This window comes from Sphaeramia orbicularis, chromosome 10 (genome assembly GCF_902148855.1).
Source record: "Sphaeramia orbicularis chromosome 10, fSphaOr1.1, whole genome shotgun sequence".
NCBI classification, from domain to species: Eukaryota; Metazoa; Chordata; class Actinopteri; order Kurtiformes; family Apogonidae; genus Sphaeramia; species Sphaeramia orbicularis.
In genome coordinates, this window is record NC_043966.1 from 32,238,126 (window position 1) to 32,261,067 (window position 22,942).

Here is a 22,942-nt window from a genome sequence, read left to right on the forward strand (position 1 = left end):
GCAGCGTTTTTTGCAGTGTGAAGCACCATCAATCAGATCATAAACCAGAATAGTCTTTAATTCATAAAAAAATAGTCTAATAAAGCATGAAGGTTATTTAAAGTCACTTTAACACATACATCATCTTAAAACAATATAAATGGTCATCTTTGGGAAAGGAATCATATGGGCTTTTTAATGTTGACAGCTGAATAGATATGAGTTATGGTTATATGCGGATATCCAGCACTTTGAAATTAAATCCCTCTAGTGAAAAGCCAAGATGTATCAACTCTATCATAAAGTTGGACCAACACAGATGTCTGAGTATATTTCACTACATATTGCAGTATTATATTTTATATTATAATTTAAAGGAAGTCCAACATAGTTATTAAAAAAAAGTGTCAGCTCTTTGAATGTTTTCCCTAAGACTTAAGCATAGCACCTGTATGTTTTACAATGCACCTAAACTGAAGAAATAGAAATGATATCTGCCAAAACAGACTGCTTTATTTTCTGAAAATTATGTTTTATAAGTGGGATTGTGTATTTATTTATAATATTGGAATTGTGTGCTTATATCATCATTTTGCAGATTTATTTTCTTGTTTCACTGAGATGAAAACAGGTCTAATATTGTCTCTTTATCATCAATTTCTGTTTAATTTTGTCTATATTTTTCAACTTTATGAGAAAATGTTAAGTAAAGATGCATGAATACGAACTTGTGTTTCCTCAAATAACATTTTGGGGCAGGGGGATCATACACTTCACCACCACCCATCCAGCTCATGATCCCTCCAGAAACTGAAGGGAAACCCTATTTGTGTTTTGCTGCAGTTCAAGTTGAGCTACCAGCGGAATGATCACCTTTGATATTTGGTTTCCTGACCAACCCAACATGAAGATGTCACTGCACTGAGAAAGATACGATGAGTCATATTTGCATGTGTGTAGTGTCTACTGGCATTTTTTTTTTTCTCTTTTTGACTATCCTACTCCCAAATCAAAACCGCCTATTACATTCACACTGATTTTGGGTGATTTTAGTTTAGTTGTCTTTATAAGCTATCTTTGATGGACTTTTTCACATATAAACCCATAAAGACACAGGGCTATTTTTGTAGCAGTTCCCAAATTAATTGTTCTCTATTTGCACCTTTCTTAACCAATTTATCACCATTTTTTTTTTTGGTAGAATATTATCCTCTGTATTTGGCATTTTTTGGTGTAAATCATGTATTTTTCCGTATTTAATTCACAGATCATGTAGACGTTCATGAAAACTCAGAGTAAATTCGAAGTTCATTATATCAAAACAGAGAAAAATGAAGAAAAAGTTACTTTTTCAGCAAAGATATTGCAAACTGAATGTAAAAACAAGTGTGTCCATCCACTGTCACTGATCCAACTCCATGGGTTTTACTGGTGAATCAATGTTGTAGAAGATGACAGTGTTTCCATGTTCACTATGGAGCCTCTGAACGTCCAAATGGGTCATATCTGATGAACATGAAAAGATGAAAAAACTGCATTTTACACCAATTATTTACATGTATAGATAGGATTAGTGGATCAACAGGTATTTAACAGTTTATATCTGGAGATAGTTTGTGTGTTTGGGTCTTTATGGGTTAAAAACACACACACTAGTATATTCAGATTAAGTTTGAAAGGAAAATATAGATAAATATGGACATTATGCATTATTCTTATGTTGTTTTATTGCACCCATTTTATGTACAGCACTTTGTGATTTTTAGCTGTAAAAAGCACTTTATAAATAAACTTTACTTACATCAGATTAGCTGTATTAAAATGTTTTTATTTCATAGTTTTCACACAATATATCAGTAAATATATGTTTCTTTGCTTCTAAAATTAAGCACATGGTGTTTAGCTGAGTGGACATTTTGTAACTCCATGAAAAATAAGTTCATAAAAAATTCAGTCGCATTGTTTGTTTTATTTTTCATGCCTGAAGAGGAATAAAACCACTCAGGAAGAAGAATCTTAATTAAGGTTCTCATAATTCATGCATGAAAGGGTTAAATAAATGTGACACCTCACATGGTCTGAGATTGCACATGATTCAAATATCCAAATAGCACATCTTAGCATTTGTGCCCACTGTGATGCATTTTCCATGCTTGGAATCAAAATGCCAGCATTGTTAGTGCAACACCACTGAAACAAAAGCAGTAACCATCTTCAAGTGTCATGGGAAAAAACAGAGCAGACTAAAACAATACACAGCGTCTTGGTTTTATTTAATGACAGATATCATTTCAAATATCCAGGTGACTTATTCGATCACTTTATCCTGTTCCCTGTGGTTTTCTGTTTGCCATTGTTTCACCTCATCTGAAGTACAGTGCACTACTGCCCTCTCCCTTTGCCTCCTCTCAAACACTGACAGGGTTTGTACATCAGCTGACCACGCCATCTGCTGGACATTTAGGAATATAAATCCTGGTCCAACTGGAAATGTGAACTTCCCAGTGCCTTCTGTGTTTGAGTATATTAAGTGCAAGAGTGCAGTTGTGCATGCATTATCTAGTCATGTAATAAGGAAATAAGGTCTGTGCTGTATGTGAACGTCAATGTAAAATAGACAGGACAGGCTGCATAAAATCATCAATGAACAGCTGTAGAGTTTATTTAATGACTCTAGTAACTGCTCAGCTCGTTCTGGTCTGGTTTTCATCACATTGACATTATGCACTCAACCTGCTAATGTGTGATAAATGACAAAACGCCAGAAGCGAAGCCTGCCCTTGCACCAACTTTGTGGTGCCGTGAGGGTGAGCTTATGAAATATCAGCCAAAAGCAAAATAGGACTTCTAATGTTTGCTGACTGATTCAGTCTGATTGCTTGCAGGCCTGTCACCTCATCACCAACACCAGCCTTGTTAAACTCAATGCAGACCTCACATCCAAACAGCAAACGCGGCTGAATGTAGTGTGTGTTAGCTGTACTGGGGAGCTGTTGGAAAGAGACTCAAACGACGCAGAAGGAAACAAGCATAAATCAGCTGCTGACATGATTTCTGAGGCAGAAAACGTCATTAAGCCTTGGCATCTGTCATTTTTTCTTGGCTTCAATATTTTGTTGTCTGTACATTGGGAACAGGACTGTGTGCTGCCACCATGTGACAGCTGAAATTCTCTACACCAGGGGTCACCAACCCTGGTCCTCGAGATCTACCCTGCATGTTTTAGATGTATCCCTCTTCCAACGTTCATTCATTTTCTGAACCTGCTTTATCCTCACTAGGGTCACTGGAGACTATCCCAGGTCCTTTTTTTTGGGGGGGGGGGGGGTACACCCTGGACGAGTTGCCTGTTCATCACAGGGCTGACATATAGAGATGAACAATCACTCTCACATTCACACCTATGGGCAATTTAGATTTAAATTAGTGCATGTGTTTGGATGGTGGGAGGAAGCGGAGTACCTGGAGAAAACCCACGCAGACATGGGAGAACATGCAAACTCCACACAGAAAGATCCCACCCCCATCAACTGGTATTGGAATCAAACCCAGGATCTTCTTGCTGTGAGGCACAAGCGTTATCCACTGCACCACCGTGTCTTCTCCCAACACACCTGATTCAGATAATAAGCCTATCATCAAGCTCTGTAGAAGCCTGATAATGACCATCAGGTGTGCTGGAAGAGGGCTACATCTAAAACATGCAGGATAGTAGATCTCGAGGACCAGGGTTGGAGACCCCTGCTCTACGCTACACAGGATGCTCCTGCAGCCCGTGGACTGTCATCTCAGCAGTCATGAGAATAGGCGTCTGTTCTTATTGACCTTTTGCCCAGATAATCCATATTAAGCCTGGGAATGATCAAGGTAATCAATTTAGAAGTCAAAGGGCTTTTTTCCGTTCACACAGAAAACTATTATTTATCACTACAATGCCTTTTTGTTCGTGCATTTTGAGATGAAAGAGAATAAAGACGGTAACTGATTTTTAATATTTCTCACTAAATCATTTTCTTGCCGCCTGTCAGTCTTGTTCCTGTTGTGACTGTGTTGTGACCACTGGGATAAACAATCTACAACAACAAAGCTATCTTTCCCAGAAAACCACAAAGATTTTCTGCCTTATTTTGTCCAAACAGAAGCAGTGAGTTTGCCCAAGCATAGATAAAGCTATCCTGATAATCCTCATAACAAAAAAGTCCCCAAGTAAATCAACACATACAGTGCGTGCATCTCTGTGCAAATCATTTTACTTTGGTGTGGCTTTCACAACAGATGGTCGGGGAAACCATGGCCTCTTGGTGATGTAGCCTGTTTAATCGCACACGCAGAGCTCACCTACAAAAAATGTCCATCCTGGATTTCATCACAGGATCCTCTCAAATAGTTGCATTTTAGGTCACAGATATATATATTTTATGTGTAATATGCTTGTGATAGGTTTAATGAAATCTGACGATTTTTGAATTGGTTTGATAGACTTATATGTTCCATTAGAAGAATCCATATTTGAAAAAGACATAATGTGACTGGTTGGTCATATTGGAAAGTCCTAAACCAAGTTTTTTTTTTTTTAGATGCTTCTGTTCTTTAAACAAGTAACACACATAAAAGGGGCTCTTTTTATTTCCTTCGTTGTGAATAACTATAATTCATTTCCTCAACATTCTGAAATATTCTTCAGGATTTACAGTACTCTTCTTTCCTTCATCAGATCAGATAAACAGCTGTATTATTCATTTTTGGATAGATAACAGCTGTAATGAAAAAAATGCCTTTGAGAATAAGTACAAGGGAGATGTACAGTTTTTCCAGTTTATTTAACCAAGTTGTCATTCTCCTTTGCATTTTCACTTAGATGTACAATCTCAAATCAAAAAGACATCTTCAACACAAAACAGCAATGATTTCTTTAAAAGCTATTTGCTGTTGCAATAGGCTCCAAAACAACATTTAACTACAGTACACAAACACTAAAACAGAGAAATGTTTGTTTACAAGGACAAACAGATGCATCAGATTATTTTAATGACAGACAGCATTCAGAGTTTTTTCTCAAAATGCGCCATGAAATTTAATCACATTATAGGTTTGTACTGACGAACAGTCATGTCACAAATTGTTTATGAAGAACTTAAAACTGAGGACAGATTGATTGACGGGATCCAAATATTTTGAAATATTTCAGTAGTGCACAGTTTCACAGAATGGCTGCAAAACATTTTGGAATCTAATCTTTCATAAAAATACATTACAAGTACAAACAGTGTCTGGGCACACACAAGCAAACATCACAAACCCAAGATGTTTTCCTGCATGACAAACACTTTGCAGTGACGGGACTTATAGCTCTTAGCCAAATACAGCTTAGAACAAAGCCTCTTAAAAAACAGGGTCCGTCCTCCATCAACAAAAGTACCATTTTCAGAGAACAGAAAGTCAAAAAGCAGGCCCACTGAGGCTGGTGAGAAAACACCCAACAGCTTCCACTCCCCCGTTTCATGCTTTAAACTTCTGGTTAAAGCCTAAGCGCAAACCAGATCCCCAAGCTGTCTGGTCAGTAGATAATGTGTTTAGTGCTGGAGTCCGTGGTGGTGGTGGGGGGTGGATCCATGCCCCTGTCTGTCCGTCTCCTCCGGTCTTATGAACTGATAAGGACAGTCTTAATCATGTTTGCCCTTCCCTTTAGGCGAGCCTTCGTTCCAGGCCACATAAACAAACAAAGCCAAAACCACATGCACAGCGAGAACCGCGACAATGGCTGCATAGAAATAGCTGTCAGAGCTTGACATCTTCATCGAACCTGGGAAGAGGAAGTGGAAAGCTAGTGATGAGACACAACTGCATATACAATCCATCATGTTCAAGTGCAAAGTCTGTCATTTATTAACAACAAAGCGTTTTCTTTACTGCTGTGTGGGAAAATATTCCTTAGATATTGTGGGGTTCTGCTGTGTTCTTGAGGATAGTGTCAATAACTGAGAAAGGATATTTAAAGCCAGCCTGGGTTACACATAAATGCTTTGTCAAGAAATTCAAGAAAATAAAAACTTAACTTTTGTCCCTCAACAAATACAATGTCATTACAGATAGATAAATGATTATTAATATAAATAATATAGAATGAACACTAGCCTCCAAAAGAGGGATAGAACCTGCCTAAAAATATGCTCTTTGAAATATAGACACAGTTTACTCTGACCACAAGAAAGAAGTTGCAAGTTAATTTTACTGCAGTAAAAATAATCTGAAAGTCGACATCAAAACTCAGGCACTGTTCTCTTTATAGGAACAAAGATGAGATGTTAGATATCAAAGTACGTGAAAATAATGTTGTGGTGTTCTCTTCCTTTCATCTAAAATCAGTGACACAACATGAACACATAAAAGCTTCAGTGCCATGTGAACACTCAGTGCTGCTGTAACAAACCTCACCCTCAAAGATGTACGCCTTTGATGCGAAGTATAGTCCGATGGGCAGCGTGACCATCAGGATTGTGAAGAACAACAGTGTCTTCAGGGCTGAAACCAAGGAGCTCTCATTTCTGCAGAGGAATACAAGTTCATGACTCAGCCAAGATGAAACAAGACAGCAAGACAACAAGACCTACTGTTAAGAGGCAGCCGTACTCCAACATGCTGACTACTGATGTGGGACTGTGGTTTGGCGATGATTAGTGCTGTCTGCAAGAATAATTTGAGTTCAAGCTGGCTAACAGCAAACCACAATAACCGAGGACTTTGGGATTTTCAGACTACTTGTCACCCTTCAGACAGAAAAGCTAGCAAACTCGATGAGACGCTAGCATGCTAATGCTAAAAGCTCAATTAAAAGTGGTGGCCTTCTCACCCTCTAAAGTACGGAGGGGGTCCAGGTGCGGCGTCTGAGGACGCTCTTGCGGATCCGTCCATTGCAGGGCCGATGGGAGGCAAAATAAAGATAAAAGAGATTAAGGAAAGCTAGTTTATGGTAGCGTTTACCCCAGTCTGCACTGTGTTGTCACAACTGAAATCCCTTCTTCCGCATTACGTCACGCGACTATCACAAGAGGGAAGAAGTCTCGCGATGCCAGACTGCGTCGAGAGTCTGCTTAATTCCTCAAAAATGAACAGGTAATATTACTGAATACAGGTGTGAAGGTTTATCCAGGGAACATCAGAAGAGCAGAGGAGTGTTAAAAGCATTTTGTCTGTTTTTTTAATCCTCGATATTAGCAGTAACGCAATTTTACAGCCTACTGGAACTTTTTCCAGTTCCTTAATATAGAGGAGATATCCTGCAGGACCTGCTGTAAAACATGACATTTATGTTTGTTATGAAATGAGGGAGGAGATCAAAATAGCCTCTATAGCCGTTACAGAGGTTGCAGAATAGCATAATAAATATGGTCAAAATAAATAGAGCTCTATGTGATGCAAACACTGACTGCCCTGTTTTGGAGAGCCTCACTGAGGCAGTATCTATGTTTCCACTGTGAGGGTGGAAGTTATAGGGAAAAAACAAACACTTAGTATTATTGAAGATAGAGAAGTAATGTCATGATCCATATCTAACATACTGTTACCACAATAGTTTTTAATAGCATACAAAAACAAAGCTCAACATAATTTTTGTTGCACACGTTCTTAAATAATTGCATGTTTTCAGGGAAACAACATAAAAGAGCATGAAACGATCTGATTTCCCACTGGCTGGACATGCTTTAAGTGTACATGTCATGTATAGTATCTGCACGCCACACTCCTGAATAATGGAACACCTTGGACTGTTTCTTGTTTAATTGCTGAGGTAACAGAGAGCCATTTAGTCCATTTCGTGCGTAGCGTATACATTTAGTGTCAGTGCACTGGCTGTGTTTCCAGTTGAAGTCTCTCTGGCTGAGTGTCAAGGAGTGGCACTTTCTGCTCCAGTTGGCTTTCTTCTCACAGGTCCCATGCTCAGCAGGTTCCTCAAGACACATTTCATTTGAAAAGACTCTCCAATGGGACCTGACAGAACCACTAAGAACAATTCAGTGATGTGTGTTCAAAATAATCATTTTGCATTCTGCAGTAAGTTCACCCCCAAGTAGTTACAAAAAGCCCAGGATGTCACCAACTTTTTCAGCTGCAGAGAAGTGCCCCAGTAAATCACATTCTGGTTGAGCCACTGAATAATTTTAACTACTTCTGAAGTACATTATGCTTTTTTTGTTTGTTGTTTGTTGTTATTTAGCTTTTCCTTCTCACCCTCCATCATTGACAACAGACTGCATGAATAAAGTACAGAGTTAAAGTACCACCACATGTAGATGAGCGCTATTTTTATAACCTGTCTGTCAATAGAGGCAAAGTTTGGATGGAACAGGGAAAAATCAACATATTTCTATAATATATTATTTGAATACACCTTTTTAAAAGGGAAGAAAAAAACAAACAGGGCTATTATAAATAAAATGTATTATCATTATTATTATCATTAGACTGTTTTCATCTTTAAAGAAAGAAAGATATTGAGCTTAAATTTAAAGCATTGTGAGTACATGCATTTAAAAGGAAAAAGTGTTAGAATTAGAAATGTTGTGTGTATGTTACCTTGGAACAGGCTGGAACAGGTGTCGCTTCCATAAAGTTGGTCATGATGCCCATCCATGTTTCTACAACAGCTCAGAACAGACTTTTTCCTCTTCTTTTAACCTTTTCACACCTTTTTTTTTTATATCAGGTGGAGGCACTGCACTGTGGTGCCCTCATGACCCAGATAAGTAGAAGATGGATGGATGGACGGACGGCAGTTTAAGTGCATTATAGTATTTCCTAATATGTTTGAGTGTAGACCAGAATTAATATCGTCTTCGTGAAAAAGTCCAGAACAAATAAAACTAAATACTCTAGCAAGGGTATTATATGTTTTTGTGGCCACCATAAGTGAGGGTGAAGGGGGTTATCCATGTGTTTGCAATGTGCAACTTTACCATCAGATGTCATACTTTATGAATCAGTCTAAGTGAAAAACAGTGACTCAACTCCCTTTATTTAGGGCTCTGATCAGCCCTATGCAAAATCCACCTGCATGTAAGAAAAGATACAAAGCTTCTGATTAAACATTTTTGTATCTGGTGTAAATCAATATTTTAGGTTAGCATCTCAAATGTTACAGTCCCACAGTAAGGACAACTGTTTTTTTTTTTTTTCACAAATGCCAAAAAACAAACCGTCTGTTTTCAAAAACAGAGCATCAAATTCCAGATCAAAATGACATCCACCCAAAACATTAGGATGTTATTTTTCCTGGACACAGATACAAAAGTAAATATTAATTAAATTACATAGGTTATTGCACTGAACTTTGGAAATCAGTGTAAAACACACAGAGGGCAAAGCTGAAGCACCCACCAGACAAACACAACTCTGTTACTAATACTAATAAAACAACAGATTCCAAAATAAGAGCTTCACAAAAGCCATGTTCTTAAGACACGGTGTAGATGGAATACTAGCCTGTGTTTCCCCATGGATCTTGACCTCTGGCCGTCTGTATTTTTTCCCATGCCTCTCTTTGTCTGGGTTCCTGTTGCTATGCCTTTTGCATTCCTTGTGTCACCAGTACTCTATGTCAAACATGACACAAACCGCACTCTACACCTGTTGCTCTGACCAAGCAACACAGTGTTTAAGGCGCCATAACAGAGCTATAACTGTACACAAAGTTTCCATTTGAAATCCTAAAATCACCATCAGTGAAAGTATTGTAAACCTTAATTCATGTCAACTGGTGTGCACTTTCGCGTGGCACACAACTCACATAGAGCGTATGAACACGGTGAAGAATTTATTAAACATGTTAGAATGCATTTATAATCCCCTTAGCAGAGCATGACTCACTAAATTTATAGTCAAAAAATCTGACACAAATAATAATCATCAGCCTTATTTCATGCTCTTAGTTGCTTCCTTGGACCCGTGACACCTAAAACCTCCTGGTAGTATTGTGACCCACAGCCCATCGGGACATGTAGGAACACATCATATGCATGAAAACACAGGCAGTGCTAAACCCGATGCACAAATCCATTAGGAGACTTGCTATTGTGGCAGCAGGCCCACAGTGAGACCCCACTGCTGTAAAATGCAATGATGTGCAAGAGATGTTGAAATTCCTCTGTGCAAAGAGGGAGCTGTGACTGGCTTCAACCAGCGGGCGAAAACCATCATGTCATGCTACTGTTAGGCCATATAATGCCTCATTGCTCAACCGTTTTGTGTTAACCACATTTGCGGTAGCGTTCTGCTGTTGTGGAAATAATCTTTATCTTCCATAAATGAGAATTTGTTTCTTCAAGGCCTCTCCTGCTCACATGCCACTGAGCAGGAGGAGAAAATTAGCATGTACGAACACAGCAGTGGAAGGAAAAGACTATCCCATCTTTAGACAACATCATATTTATGCCCAGCTCCTCTAACACTTTATCCGATTCTGGCAATAAATACTCAGTGATATGCAATGCAGAGCTTTTAGATATATGTTTACAAAAAATAAGATTAACAGAGATACCTCAATTGCACCCTCTGGGTGATGAATTGAAGCTGCAGCACTAGATAGTTTTTTGGCATCATTGTGAAAAAAATTCCATATTTAACAGCATAATGTAATTCAAGTCTGACAGGAAACAATACTTCTTCCTTCCCAAGACTCTGTTTTCAGGCTGTAGAAAATGTACCCTGTGACACAGACTTTGCTTTGATGTTTTCAGACAGGTAAAGGGGGTCAAAGGGGCTACTATTTCTACTTTGAAATATTAAATATGCAAATGAACTAAACATAACATTAGAGTGTTGGGCATGAACAGTTACAAAATTTACTACAGGTGCAAATGTACTGGTTTGCATATGAACTAAACTTATTTAGCCTGATGGACCATCAGATTTATGTGTCCACTAGAGGGAGTAGTGAGCCACTCCGGTCTCCCTTGGTGAAGAAAACTAATGCCACAGGGCCTTTGAGCAAAGCATGAAAAAGTGATGAGATGACATGAGAACCACTAAGAAACAACTTTTACAATAAAAGAAAATGATAAATGATAGAAGTTTGAAGCACTGTTGTTGTTTTCACCACTGGACACAACTCTAAATGAAAACGATGGAGTTTGATGCTGAAATGGCAACGTTTCTTCTACATACAAGCTTTTATGAAGTTATAAAGTTATTATCTTCATTAAGTTTAGCATTTGTTGATTCACAGTTCAGACTAAATGGTGACAGTTATGACCCGGTTTGAACAATTCAAAATAGATCTTTAGTGCAGTTACTGACAATTTAATTCACTTCAGTTCAGTTTTATTTCTATAGCTTTCAATCATATCATGTAACAGCACAAACCATATGGAAAACAGAGGTGATTTGTGTTTACTATAGTTTAGCTTAAGAGTTAAGCTAACAGAGTAAACTAATGGAGGATGTAAAGATTATAAAACTCAGTGGTTTTTTTTTTGTTGTTGCCAAAATAAACAGCTATGAATTGTTTATTGGAAGAAGAACCATAATGTCAATATGTGTATAAACAATGACTTTCATACTTTTTTTTTTTTTGAAGTGATACAGTCGGTGGATACATAGGGTTGATTTGCTGGTGGTTTTGGTCCTTAGTGTGTTCTACTGCATGACGTCCCTGTGCTGTTGAGAATTAAGGAACATCAATACCACATAGAACAACTTTAAATGTATGATTGACAGCTGTAATTACCAATCACTGATAAGATTCAGTCAGAGGTGAATCTATTGCTCTAGCCTGTGGCTGAATACAGATGTTTTGAAAAAGTGTCAGTTGATCTACATTTATACTTTTGACTTGGACCAAAGTAGGAGAACTGCAAAGGGAAGGTGTGTTTTCTCCATTGCATATTTTTTCTCTTGATTTTGACTGCTGCTGCTTTAAAGGAAGAATCAAAGTTGTTGGGTCACGGTCAGATCTCTACTCTAGGGATGAATATCATTTTTCCAAAATATGTTTCTTCGTGATGTTTTGATGATGATGTTGGAGGGCGCTGTATAGCATGTTACCTCAGAAAATCCCAGGGGAGTTAAGCTGGGTTGATATTTGACAGTTGTAAAGGTAGCACATGATTTGCATCTTTTTTATGCTCATTAGTCTAACCACTGACCCCTCCTACCCATTAGATGGGGGTGTTGCCATCCTTCAAGACACCATCTTCATCAGAGTCTTTCTCTAATTTGTGTTATATATCAAACTCTGACAGTATATTTATGTTGTGGTCTGGCAGTAAAGATATTACTTTTGACACATCACAGCAACAAGGATAAAGGCAAATGGAGCCAATGTTAAAGACAAAGCAAGGAGATTGCAAAAGACTGTTCAGAAAAGGGACATAATTCACACATGGACAGAACCACATATATGTGAAATTGGCTGAATAAAGCCATGAATTATGTGTGATCTTGCAGCATAGGGCTGTGTGTATAAATCACACTGTCTTTGAACATAACTGCAAGAAAAATGTCTCCACAAGTCATCAGCATCATATTAAATCACAGGAGAAATGACAAACAGTGTGGGTGGACAAACCAGTCATTTCAGCTATTCATTGTGGATCCTGTGTTGTGGTTTTGATTTATGTAGTGCGATGTATGTGACTGTGTGCTGTCAACATGTTTAGAATAAAAAAGTCTGCTTATGTTTTACATAAAGGTCATATATCTTGGAAATCACACCAGTACTGCAGAAGCTACCCCCAATTCAGTTTTCTTGGATAAATGATGCCTGCACTGTGGGTTTAATGTTAAATAGTTAATGTAAAGATTTTTCACGGTCACGGGGTCTTAAAAGAGCAGGGCACATAAATACAGGTGAAAAGAGGAAGAACAGGAGAGAATGAAGACAGCAGTAGGATGAAGAATGACCCTGTCATTAGTCGGTGACTCTTTGGTGTAGTAGAGCAGACACTGTCATCTTGCCTCGAGTCCCTTTCGCCACTCATCTGTGGCTGACCTTGCACTGGCATGTGGGCTGCATCTTCTCCACTTCACACACACTGACTTGTAAGATTGCAAGTGGAATTGAGCAGTTTGTGCAATGTTGTTGTTCGGTAATATGAAAGCACCTGATAGTTTGCAGCTTCTTGTAATGATCTAAGACCCACAGACACACAGATCTGATCACATACACTGTCTGTGGAGATAGTTTCAAGTAGCCTATCCAAGATTAGTTTCCACCAGCAAAATCATAAATCACAAACTCGACACCAATCTGTAAATATATAAATCATTTGAATTAGACATTAGAGATGTGTAATCTCTTTAATATTCCGCTAACAGTGCATCTTATCAAGAATGTGTCACAATTTTGAAACTCCTTGTAAGGTGACATGCTCACAGTTTTATTTGTCTATTTGCTTAGTTGAAGTTTTGCTTGGAGGCTGTCAGAGCTGATCTTGGCTAAGATGACATGTGCTCTGGCACACTACCACTATCACAAAATTACATCTGGTTCCTGATATCATATCTTATCCTGAAGGCATTTAATAAACAAGAAACATCGCTTTGTTTATTTTCTCTTCTTCCCCCTTCAAATTTTGCAAATGCCTGAATCATTGAAGGTCTGAAAGAGGGATGCCTGGGGCTTTGAATTCATTAATCCAACTAATCAGTCTGATGTACTTAACCATGGGGAGGTAGTTTACTTTAAGACATGCACAATATAGTTTCAGAGAATTTTGTTTACCGGAAGAAGTGACAGCAATGAGAGAAGTTCTGCAGCAAGGCACAACATCTTCCTTTAGCTCACAAAACCACTCTCACATTTTCACCCATGAATTCAACCAGAGCCAAAGCTTCTACAATCTTCCTAGTGTATTTTGTGAAGGCATCGCTGCTCAGAAGACAAGCCTGAGGGTGAAACAGTATCACGGTGTATTAATACAGCTTATATTCTCAGTGAAATGGAGGCAAAGTTTGTACGGAATACCCCTCTGAAATATGGGACTGTAACTTCACAACACATAGCTAAAATGTATTTCTAGACCTGGCGCTGTTCCAACTTTAATATTCACGAGCAAAAATACTAATAATACTATTAGATCCCTGGTAATTGGACTAAGCGGTGAACGAAAGCGATTCAGTTTAAAATTAGATTAAGTGCTCTATTGAAGAAAAACAACGAACCTTCAGGCTTGTCATCATTAATGCTGCATTTAAGACTGTGAAAGACACAGTGGGAATGGAGAAAAATGTTTAATTTCTTTTCAGAATGTTGATGATGGACTCATAATCGATCTGTGCAAATATGCAGCAAGTCATTTGTGTGCATGTGATACACCCATGCTCAGATGTAGCTGAAATAGTGTTCCAATCCAAATACAGGGATCGATGTGATAACATTAAGATGGTTTGTTTTGGATTCAGCAAATATGTATTTAGAATATGAGGAAACAATTATCCAGGTTATGTATTTAGAGATCCAGGATGCAAATACATATCCAGGATATATATTTACTTTCAGTGTTAAAGCTTTCAAGAAGATTGTCATCACAGCAGAGGAGAGTTGTTTTTATTATCGTCAGTATTTTTTTAATTGAATTATTTAACCAGTTAGTGGATCTAATGTGACTCCTGTCCGGACTCTCACAGATCATTACACTACCCTGGTGCTATACTTAATTGTTTTCCCAGTCAATAAAGAAAGAAATAGGCTGGTGTCAGTGTCCTGTCCAAACATAATTACATCTTTACAACTGGAAAAACAGCATGCTCTGTGGTAAAGGCACTGAGAGGATTGTGGCACACGTCAGCAATGAGGCTCCAGTGTAACTTTATGTCAGTTTCCCCGTGACACTTGAGTTCATACATTTATTTCTGCTACATTATTGTTTGTTACAGCGGGTGAAGGCTTACTCTTCAGGCCTTCTGTGGCACATCTGGAAGTCTCCATGATGAGCAAGCGAGGGATACAAAGAGCGAGGAGGATTGTCTTGTACTCTTTGCGGAAGTTTTGGTTCAACAGTCCATATATGATGGCATTGAGGCAGCTGTTGAAGTACGCCATGAAGTAGCTGGTGACGAACAGCCACTCGGGTATATTTGGTGCGACTTTCACGGGGTTTATAGCTACAGCCAGACCTATGAGGTTCAGAGGAGCCCAGCATACTGCAAACAACACAAACACCATAAACATAGTCAGGAAGTTCCTCACGTCACTAGGTTTGAGTTTAGTCCTTTGCTCAGGCTTAACTCTGTGTTTCACTTGAATCACCAGCACCCATATCCTCAAGTAGCAGTACGAAACCACCAGCAGGGGGATTACAAAGTGGATAACCACCACGGAGATAGTATAGTACGAGCTGACGGTCTGGGCGAAGGTGCAAGAGTAGATGCGGGGATCGTACTGAAGTGAGCCCACGAAGAAGTTTGGTATGGTGGCGATGGCGGTTAGCAGCCAGGTGAGGCCCAGGTAGCAGCAGGTGTTCCTCAGGCTGTACAGACGGTCGTAGTGGAGACTGTGGCAGATGTAGCAGTAGCGGTTGATGGCGATGGCTGTGATGTTGAAGATGGAACCGATGACGCTGAGGCCCATGATGAAGCCGCTGGCCTGGCAGTGCAAGTCGCCCATGGTCCAGTCATTGTGGAAGATGGCGGTCAGGACCAGAGGGTAAGGATACAGCGCCACCACCAGGTCTGCGATGGACAAACTCACCACAAAGATGTTGCCTAAAGGAACAGAACAGGTTTAGATATAAGACAAAACATGACCCCAACTGGCTTATGATTAAAGCATACACCACTCTTCTTTCACTTTGCGCTTCAGGTTATGTCCCTTAAAATAAACCGGGTCACTGGAGGTAAGACTGACTCCCCATCATAAAAGAGCAGCTTCATTGTGCCCTCTGAGACTCATTTTGATGAGGCTTTTACCATGTACTCTTCTTGACTGCTCAGACCCGGATCCAGGCTAAAGCTTTATAATCACAGCTCACAGTGTCGCTTTTCTTCTTCTAACTGTCTTTAAAACTAACAGTTTCACCAGACTAAGCTACACAATACATATAGCACAAATGTATATTTAATCAAACAGTATTTTATTTGGCCAGGTCTTGTGTTTTTCTTGTTTTAAGTTTTCTTTTTGCCTCCAGGGAGAAATGAACACTAATTTAAAGTGCATAAAAAGGGGAGATGGGTGATTTTAGTGTCTGATTACATCCAAACAACTTCCTGTCCTCCTGTTGGGGTCTAAGCCGAAGGGACACTGGATCTCCTCACAAGACATGAATCATAAAAAATGACATCTGATAATGTTACAGTGCAGCTGTTCTGGGTGGGGGGAAAACTATAAATCAAATTGTAATGTAAGGTCAGATAAGAAGAAAGATGGCAATAACATACAGCTGAGACACAACTCAATTAACAAAAGAAGATTTTCTTCCCATAAGTTTCATTGTACAATGAAATAATGTATTTTTATATTAATTTAATTTTAGCAACAAACTGATGCAAACAAAATTTGTGTAAAAATAACGAGAAACATTTGTAAAATATACCATTATATTGGTTGTACTGTGGGTCATTACATCACTGATAACAACATAAATGTTTATGATTTTTCTTAGTTTTCTGTGATGGATTACATATAATGTGCCACGTTTTAAGAACATTTTGCGTCAGACACTGGGGAGATTCCTGTTTCAATATAACATAAACCTTCTTCTGAAGCTGAAATCTGAAGGCGCAAGTTACTTACTCAGTCAAACAACAGCTGAAACAACAGTGTTGATTGGCATATACGATAGCGGTGGATTTAAAACATATGTCGGCCATCCGTCCACAGCATTCAAAGCCTGTTATAATCCCTGTACCCAAGAGTACATGTTATTTAGCAACCAGTGCAGTTTTAATTTACTGTCTTGGACTTGATTAGTAGATTTAAAATGTCATAAAACTAGAATAATAAACTGTAAATATTATCAGAAAGTTGCCAGAGTCCAAAACTTTATGTTGATATATTTTGCACCTACACCTTTTATGCTATTTTTTTTTCAGCAAAATTAAACATTTGTTGTCCAATTCTTCCACAAGGCTATCTCATGTGTTCAGTAATTTAGAAAATGTTCAAGTCACAAAAACAGTGTGAGCTATCTCTCCAGCCTGTTGAGATAAAAATAAAAGCATTTGTTCTTCATCCTCGAGTCAGCTCAGTGGGCAAATCTGTCAGATTGTATTTGTGATGCTCACAGTACTCGCTGTGTGCATTTGTCATTGTGCAGAGGTTTGATTCCTCACTGACATCATGCAGCTCAGTGTTATCATGTGCACTGGACGGGGCATGCTAGAGTGTTAGCTCTCTCTGGCTGAACCCTCTCTCCTCCTTATCGTCAAGAGGATGAGGTAAGTGTTAAAACACCACTGAGAGGATTGCTATATGAAACAGCCAGATGAGTGTCTTTGTTTTGTTGGCGTCCATTTTTAAAACAGTGGAACAACCCTTACGTCTCCATGTTAAATTGACTGACTTGGCCAGTCTGGTGCTCATCACAGCCAACAGGTTATTGTTTTAGTGTAAAACACACCATGACAGAGGTTCACAGAGAAGGTGGCAGAGAAGACTCATACCCACTGTCATTTGTCTTTGGGAGCTATTATTATCAACATGTGTGAGCTGAGAAGAGCCTAACCTGATAGCTGATTGGTTACAGGCCATCAGGGAAAGCTGACTAGACTCCTTCAACTTCACCAATGGCTCTGTAATCATCTTGTCTAACACGACAGCTTCAAATGCTTTCACAGAGTTAGGCAACAATCCCAGTGTACTCAAACGTATTACACTTTTTGTCTGTCTATCATACACAGCTCTTTTAACAACATAAATCAGATGAAACATTTATCAAAACTGGACAGCCGAAAACTACACAGCTCTGCGTGAGTGAAACCAGATATTTGTCACCACAATAATCCAATGCACAACAGGGTATCCAAAAATATATCAGACAAAAGCTGCCTCACACCCCCACTCAAATAAATCCTGATATGTATTAAAATAGGATCTGTGTGTATGTACAATGGGGCCGTATTTATGGCACATTGCTTCATTCCCGCTGAACAGCTCTGAGTAGTAAAAAGAACAATGTAGGGAATAGTATGGGAGTTATGCTGCTGTAATAATAGGTACATAATAAGCATGATGCAAGAAACAAACAAATTTCAGGAAGATAAAGCAAAAGCCCGCGGGCCAAGTCAACTTTGCATCTGACAACTCGCATGGCTGAAAATCTCAAGGGCTTATGTTGATCTGTCAACCTAGAGTCTGTATCCCATCACTCTCACTGCTCATACTGGAAACGTGATACACTGTGCTTCGCTTCACCAGGCTATATTTACACACCTTTGAAGGAAAGACGAATTCAGAGAAATGTGTAGGAGTGTTGGCATTACTTGAATCCGGCTGAATGTCAGCACACAGCTATTACTACATGTGTATGTACCAAATTAGATTACATCGGACATGTTATCAGAAATAAGGAAGAATAACCTTTCGGCAAGGACGTAAGCAATGATGAATTAATAGTGACTACTTCATGAACTCATGTTCAAGGGGCCAGAGAATTTTTTCTAAGAAGTTTAACATTAAACTGACACAAGCTGCCTTTGGTGATGCAGCCTGCTATGAGCCCAGCCAAAAACATCATCGTCATCATCAAAGTTCATCTACCAATCAGACCTCTTATGTCTGAGAAAATAAGACTCACTCGCCCGGAGAGAAAATCAAACCATCGGAACACACACTGCGTCTGGTTAGACTGGGATTCACTCGTTAGTCACGTTCCCAAAAAATGTCCGAGGATGATAGTCAATTGTGTAGATTCTGCCTTAAAACGCCTCCTAAGGTTGAAGGGACGACTGCAAGTTATGTAAACATGAGATGAATTTTTCATCCAGGTGAGGTTCACTCACATCACCCTAATCTAATCATGATCTACCTCCTCAGTTACAACATTAGGAACCTAAATGTCATCTGCTATTTCATTTTCGGGAAAAGAAGGCATGTTTAATGTAGTGTGCTAAGTGATATTCCCTGTGGATCTGTGCTGTCAATTTAGATCGGCTTCTGCTTTGAGTCACTACGTCCACTGACTCAATTAACCCCCCTCTGGACACTCCAGTTTTTAGGTTTTTATTCATGACCGTCGAGTGACTACGAGGATGCAATGCATGATTTCACAAAACTGAATTCCATCCACAGCTTCACACACTCCATGAGCCATAGCTCCTGACATGAAGGTGCCAGCCCACACATACATGGACACACAGACATGGACACACTAATTCCTTCATCCATCTGCTCCCCATCATTTTCTTCCTCTGTTGCTCTTCCTCTCATGAGTGTGTTTGGTGAGTGTATTTTTAGTATGGTTAACCCCAGTGGGAAACTCTAATGTTAACACCCTATTGGCAGTTCTATAGTGTATAACTCTACCCTCAGTTGAATGACTGTGGTACGTTTACACACTTGACAGAGCCAACAAATGTGTGAAAATGGAACATAAGCTTCTTATTATCACCAAATACGTGAAGGTATTATGGCAGAGATACAGGTTTGCACTGCACTGTCACTTGAAAAAACATCTATCAAAGTCCATAAACCAAAAGGACTGGAGGTTAAGTGGTGGGAAGCAGAAGAATATATGGAAGCAGTGTGTAAGGCGAGTGTGTCAGGGTGAAGCAGAGCGGAAAGGTCCTGCTGTGTGTGTGTTTCTGTGTGAGAGACTGTGTGAGTGTGAAGAGGGGTAATGAAGAGAGGAGATGTTTTCAGCTGCCTGCCTGACACGCCCGAGTCCACAAGAATATGGGTATGTGTTCTTTACTACCCTGTCAATCACAAACGACGCATCCGTGTATTAATCTGAGTGGGTGTGAAGGCCCAGAGGACTTGACTGTACATAACAAAGCTTGACCCCAGCAAGGTTGCTTTTTTTTGTTTGTTTTTTGTTTTGTGCATGTGTTCCACACCCAGCGTTACTTTCTTCTGCCACATCTATGCTTTCCTTTCAGATACTCTACAATTAAACATTCATACAACTTCAGCTAAAACTATAAATAGCTTCTTATGAACAGAGCAGAGATTGTTGATGGGCTACCAGAGGTAACCATTTCAGTCAGTTAAGGACACCCATGAAGAAACACACGCACACACACATACAAAACAAAAAAAAAGACATAGCAGGGGACAGAGGTGCTAAGCTCTTGTTGGAGTTTCAGGTTTCCACTCAAACATGCTGAGCAGCGGGACAGCTCGACACTGCAAGGTCTCTCGTGTGACTGAACCTGTCAGTCAGTCCAATTAGTGTTGGAGAGCACTGACATAAGGCCTGTAATCAGTGTGTGGAGAAGACTTTTGAACAGGCCATTTACTCCTGCCCTGTTGTTTCAGACCAGTCGACTGTGTCATTTTTGCAAACCGGATAATCAAATTATTTTCAGGGGCCCCTACGATTTTTACCAAACTGCTTTTTGTTGGTGTACACAGGAGCACATTAGATGTGTTACATAATATTTTTGAAATTGTAATTAAAAGCTCATTATTCCAAACGCTCACTGACCTAATCCCACTGCCTTATCCGCATGTTCTCATTAGCATAGGTTTATGATCACTGAGTTCAGTCTTTTGTCTCAGCAGAGGACTTCCTTTCCTTTTGTTTCAACCACTTGTGTTGCGTTTAATCTTCAGGACTTTAAAGATTCAACAAATTCAGCTTTAACAACATACTGTTTTTATTCTCAGTCTCATTTCTATGTTTAGTTCCATAGCATGATCACAAGATTTAATCATAACTGAAATAAGATATGACCCTCTGATTTCTTGCTGGAAATCAAACATGGTAAAGTATATATTCTATGACAATTGCGTCATAAACCCTGTAGGGTTTCCTTATATTCACACTGTCCTGTGACTATTTCTTTGACTGTTTTGTTCTTCAGATGCCAGAAACACAAGCCAGCTTTGAATATAAAGATATCTTTTATGGAATGAGAGGTGCATCACCACATATTAATACGCCAGCAGACAATTACATTTTTTTAAGACTTGAATTAGTGACAGATTTTTCAAAATACTGCAAGGCATAGAAGAACTCAGTGGCCTGAGATGAGTGCTGGATTGGACTGAAAACGTGCATCTGAATGATGACCATAACAAATGTCTCACTCACCTTCACACTGTCAATCTAACACAACAAAATACGAGGTTGTGTTGAACATTAAAGGGGTACAAAAGGACATGCAAGCTACAGCGTCTCTCACCTTGACAGCTCGTGGGACACTACAGGTCCTGATATAAGGAGGCGTTTGATTTATCTGGGCTGAAGAACCAAGGATAAAGCCAGGAAAGGAATGGTATTATTTATGAAGAAATATGAAGGCAGACAGGCAAGGCTGTGGGAAGTCCATCACACTGAGACTGGAGGCTCACTTTAGTTAGCTGCCTGTGAGTCTGCTGATTATTGTCAAACACAGAGGTCAGTCTGCACGTTACATTACATAATTGTAGTCATGAATGAAGGCAGAAAGCTGGACGCAGCCCAGATATTGTAGTTCACTGAAACATCCCTTAATGTGAGCTGATTTGTAAGCATATGTTAATGTAAAACTAGTTAAGTAAGGACTTCTAAACTAAGAAAATAATTTCCTTTATGATATATATTTTTTTTTACATTTAATATAACCTATGCATTTATTTTAAAGCTGTTTACACCTTTACAAATAAATAAATAAATAAATGAATAAATAAATAAAATAAAATAATAAAAATTGAAGAATTGCGCATCTTCTCCATCTCTTCCTCTCAAAACCTCACCTGCATTCCTGAGTTTTTTGTTTCTGTACACGGACAGGATGACGAGGACATTACCCAGGATGTCTACCACGATGGTAAAGATCAGCACGCTGGCCAGCGCAGTGGACACTCCAGGAGAGGACGCGCTCAGTCCGGGGTCGCTCTCATTCCGGGACAAACAGTTCGACCCGTTCCCATCCTTCACTTCTAAATCCATCTCCCCTCAGGGTTCAACTGCCATAGCGCAAATACTCCGTTGTTCAGTTGAAGAAAAAAATAAAAGAAAGAAATGTACAAGCAAATAATCAGAAGGACTTTACTGGAGGGAGTCTTGAACTTCTTGGAGGACGAAATCTACTCCTGAGCCTGTGGAACACGAGTACGCGCACCATGATCAGATAGGTATAATATTAATAGCCTCAACTCGAAGGGAAATTTATGAAGTTAATTTAATAAGGTGATAAAGATGCCTCATACTCGTGTTTCACTGCCGCCCTCCGTGTGGTCCTCATGAATCACCAAGTCTCCTCCTGCGCGCTGCTCCATTCTGCCTGGAGAGCCCGTCCAAAAGGCATGTGAACGCTCTCCTGTGCGTAATGGAAGTATACAAGGCTCATATACACGGCAACACAGACTGAGGTGTTGGGTTTTGCGGCCATTAATAAAACATTGTTTGCCCGAAGCTGTGTCTTCAGGCAGGCGGATTAACATTCTTGCGTAAAATCAAATCTGGCGTGCGAGTCGTGCGTTAAAACTATATGGTTGCGCGTTTTTTGCGTCCTGACAGGTGTCTGTCATCCACTCCCACGGGAGGAAATAACCAGGCGGGCTTAACGTGGAGCGGCAAAAACATACTATAGCTGTCATGAACGGTGAGGTTTGCAGCCGCTGTCACTACAAACTTGTTAGTTGCTTAATTCATCTTCATTTTGAGCCTCGTCATGTGCGTGGAAATGGCGCCGTCATGCGTCCAGTGGACACTCCTGCAAACAGTAAAACACGCACGAGACGCAAAAATGATTCATCTTTCATAACTTATGCAAAGTTTATTACCAGATATTACCAGTGTAGTTATTTAATTTATATTTTCCTCTACCTTTAGGGGAGACCGGGGATAGTTGTAACATGGGTTGGTTGTAACACTCTCGATTT

The 22,942-nt window shown here is 39.4% G+C and overlaps 2 protein-coding genes across 2 annotated transcripts; both read right to left on the minus strand.

The window, feature by feature from the left end:
• Nucleotides 1-4,767: 4,767 nt before the first annotated feature.
• vma21 (vacuolar ATPase assembly factor VMA21) lies at nucleotides 4,768-7,013 on the minus strand. The gene is made up of 3 exons (XM_030145895.1): nucleotides 6,830-7,013; nucleotides 6,415-6,524; nucleotides 4,768-5,782 (listed from the first exon to the last, which is right to left on the minus strand). Exons 1-3 carry the CDS (start codon nucleotides 6,889-6,891, stop codon nucleotides 5,643-5,645), a joined length of 312 nt encoding a protein of 103 aa, XP_030001755.1. The 5' UTR covers nucleotides 6,892-7,013; the 3' UTR covers nucleotides 4,768-5,642.
• Nucleotides 7,014-12,927: 5,914 nt separating this feature from the next.
• mtnr1c (melatonin receptor 1C) lies at nucleotides 12,928-22,632 on the minus strand. The gene is made up of 2 exons (XM_030144649.1): nucleotides 21,812-22,632; nucleotides 12,928-15,678 (listed from the first exon to the last, which is right to left on the minus strand). Exons 1-2 carry the CDS (start codon nucleotides 22,005-22,007, stop codon nucleotides 14,813-14,815), a joined length of 1,062 nt encoding a protein of 353 aa, XP_030000509.1. The 5' UTR covers nucleotides 22,008-22,632; the 3' UTR covers nucleotides 12,928-14,812.
• Nucleotides 22,633-22,942: the final 310 nt, after the last annotated feature.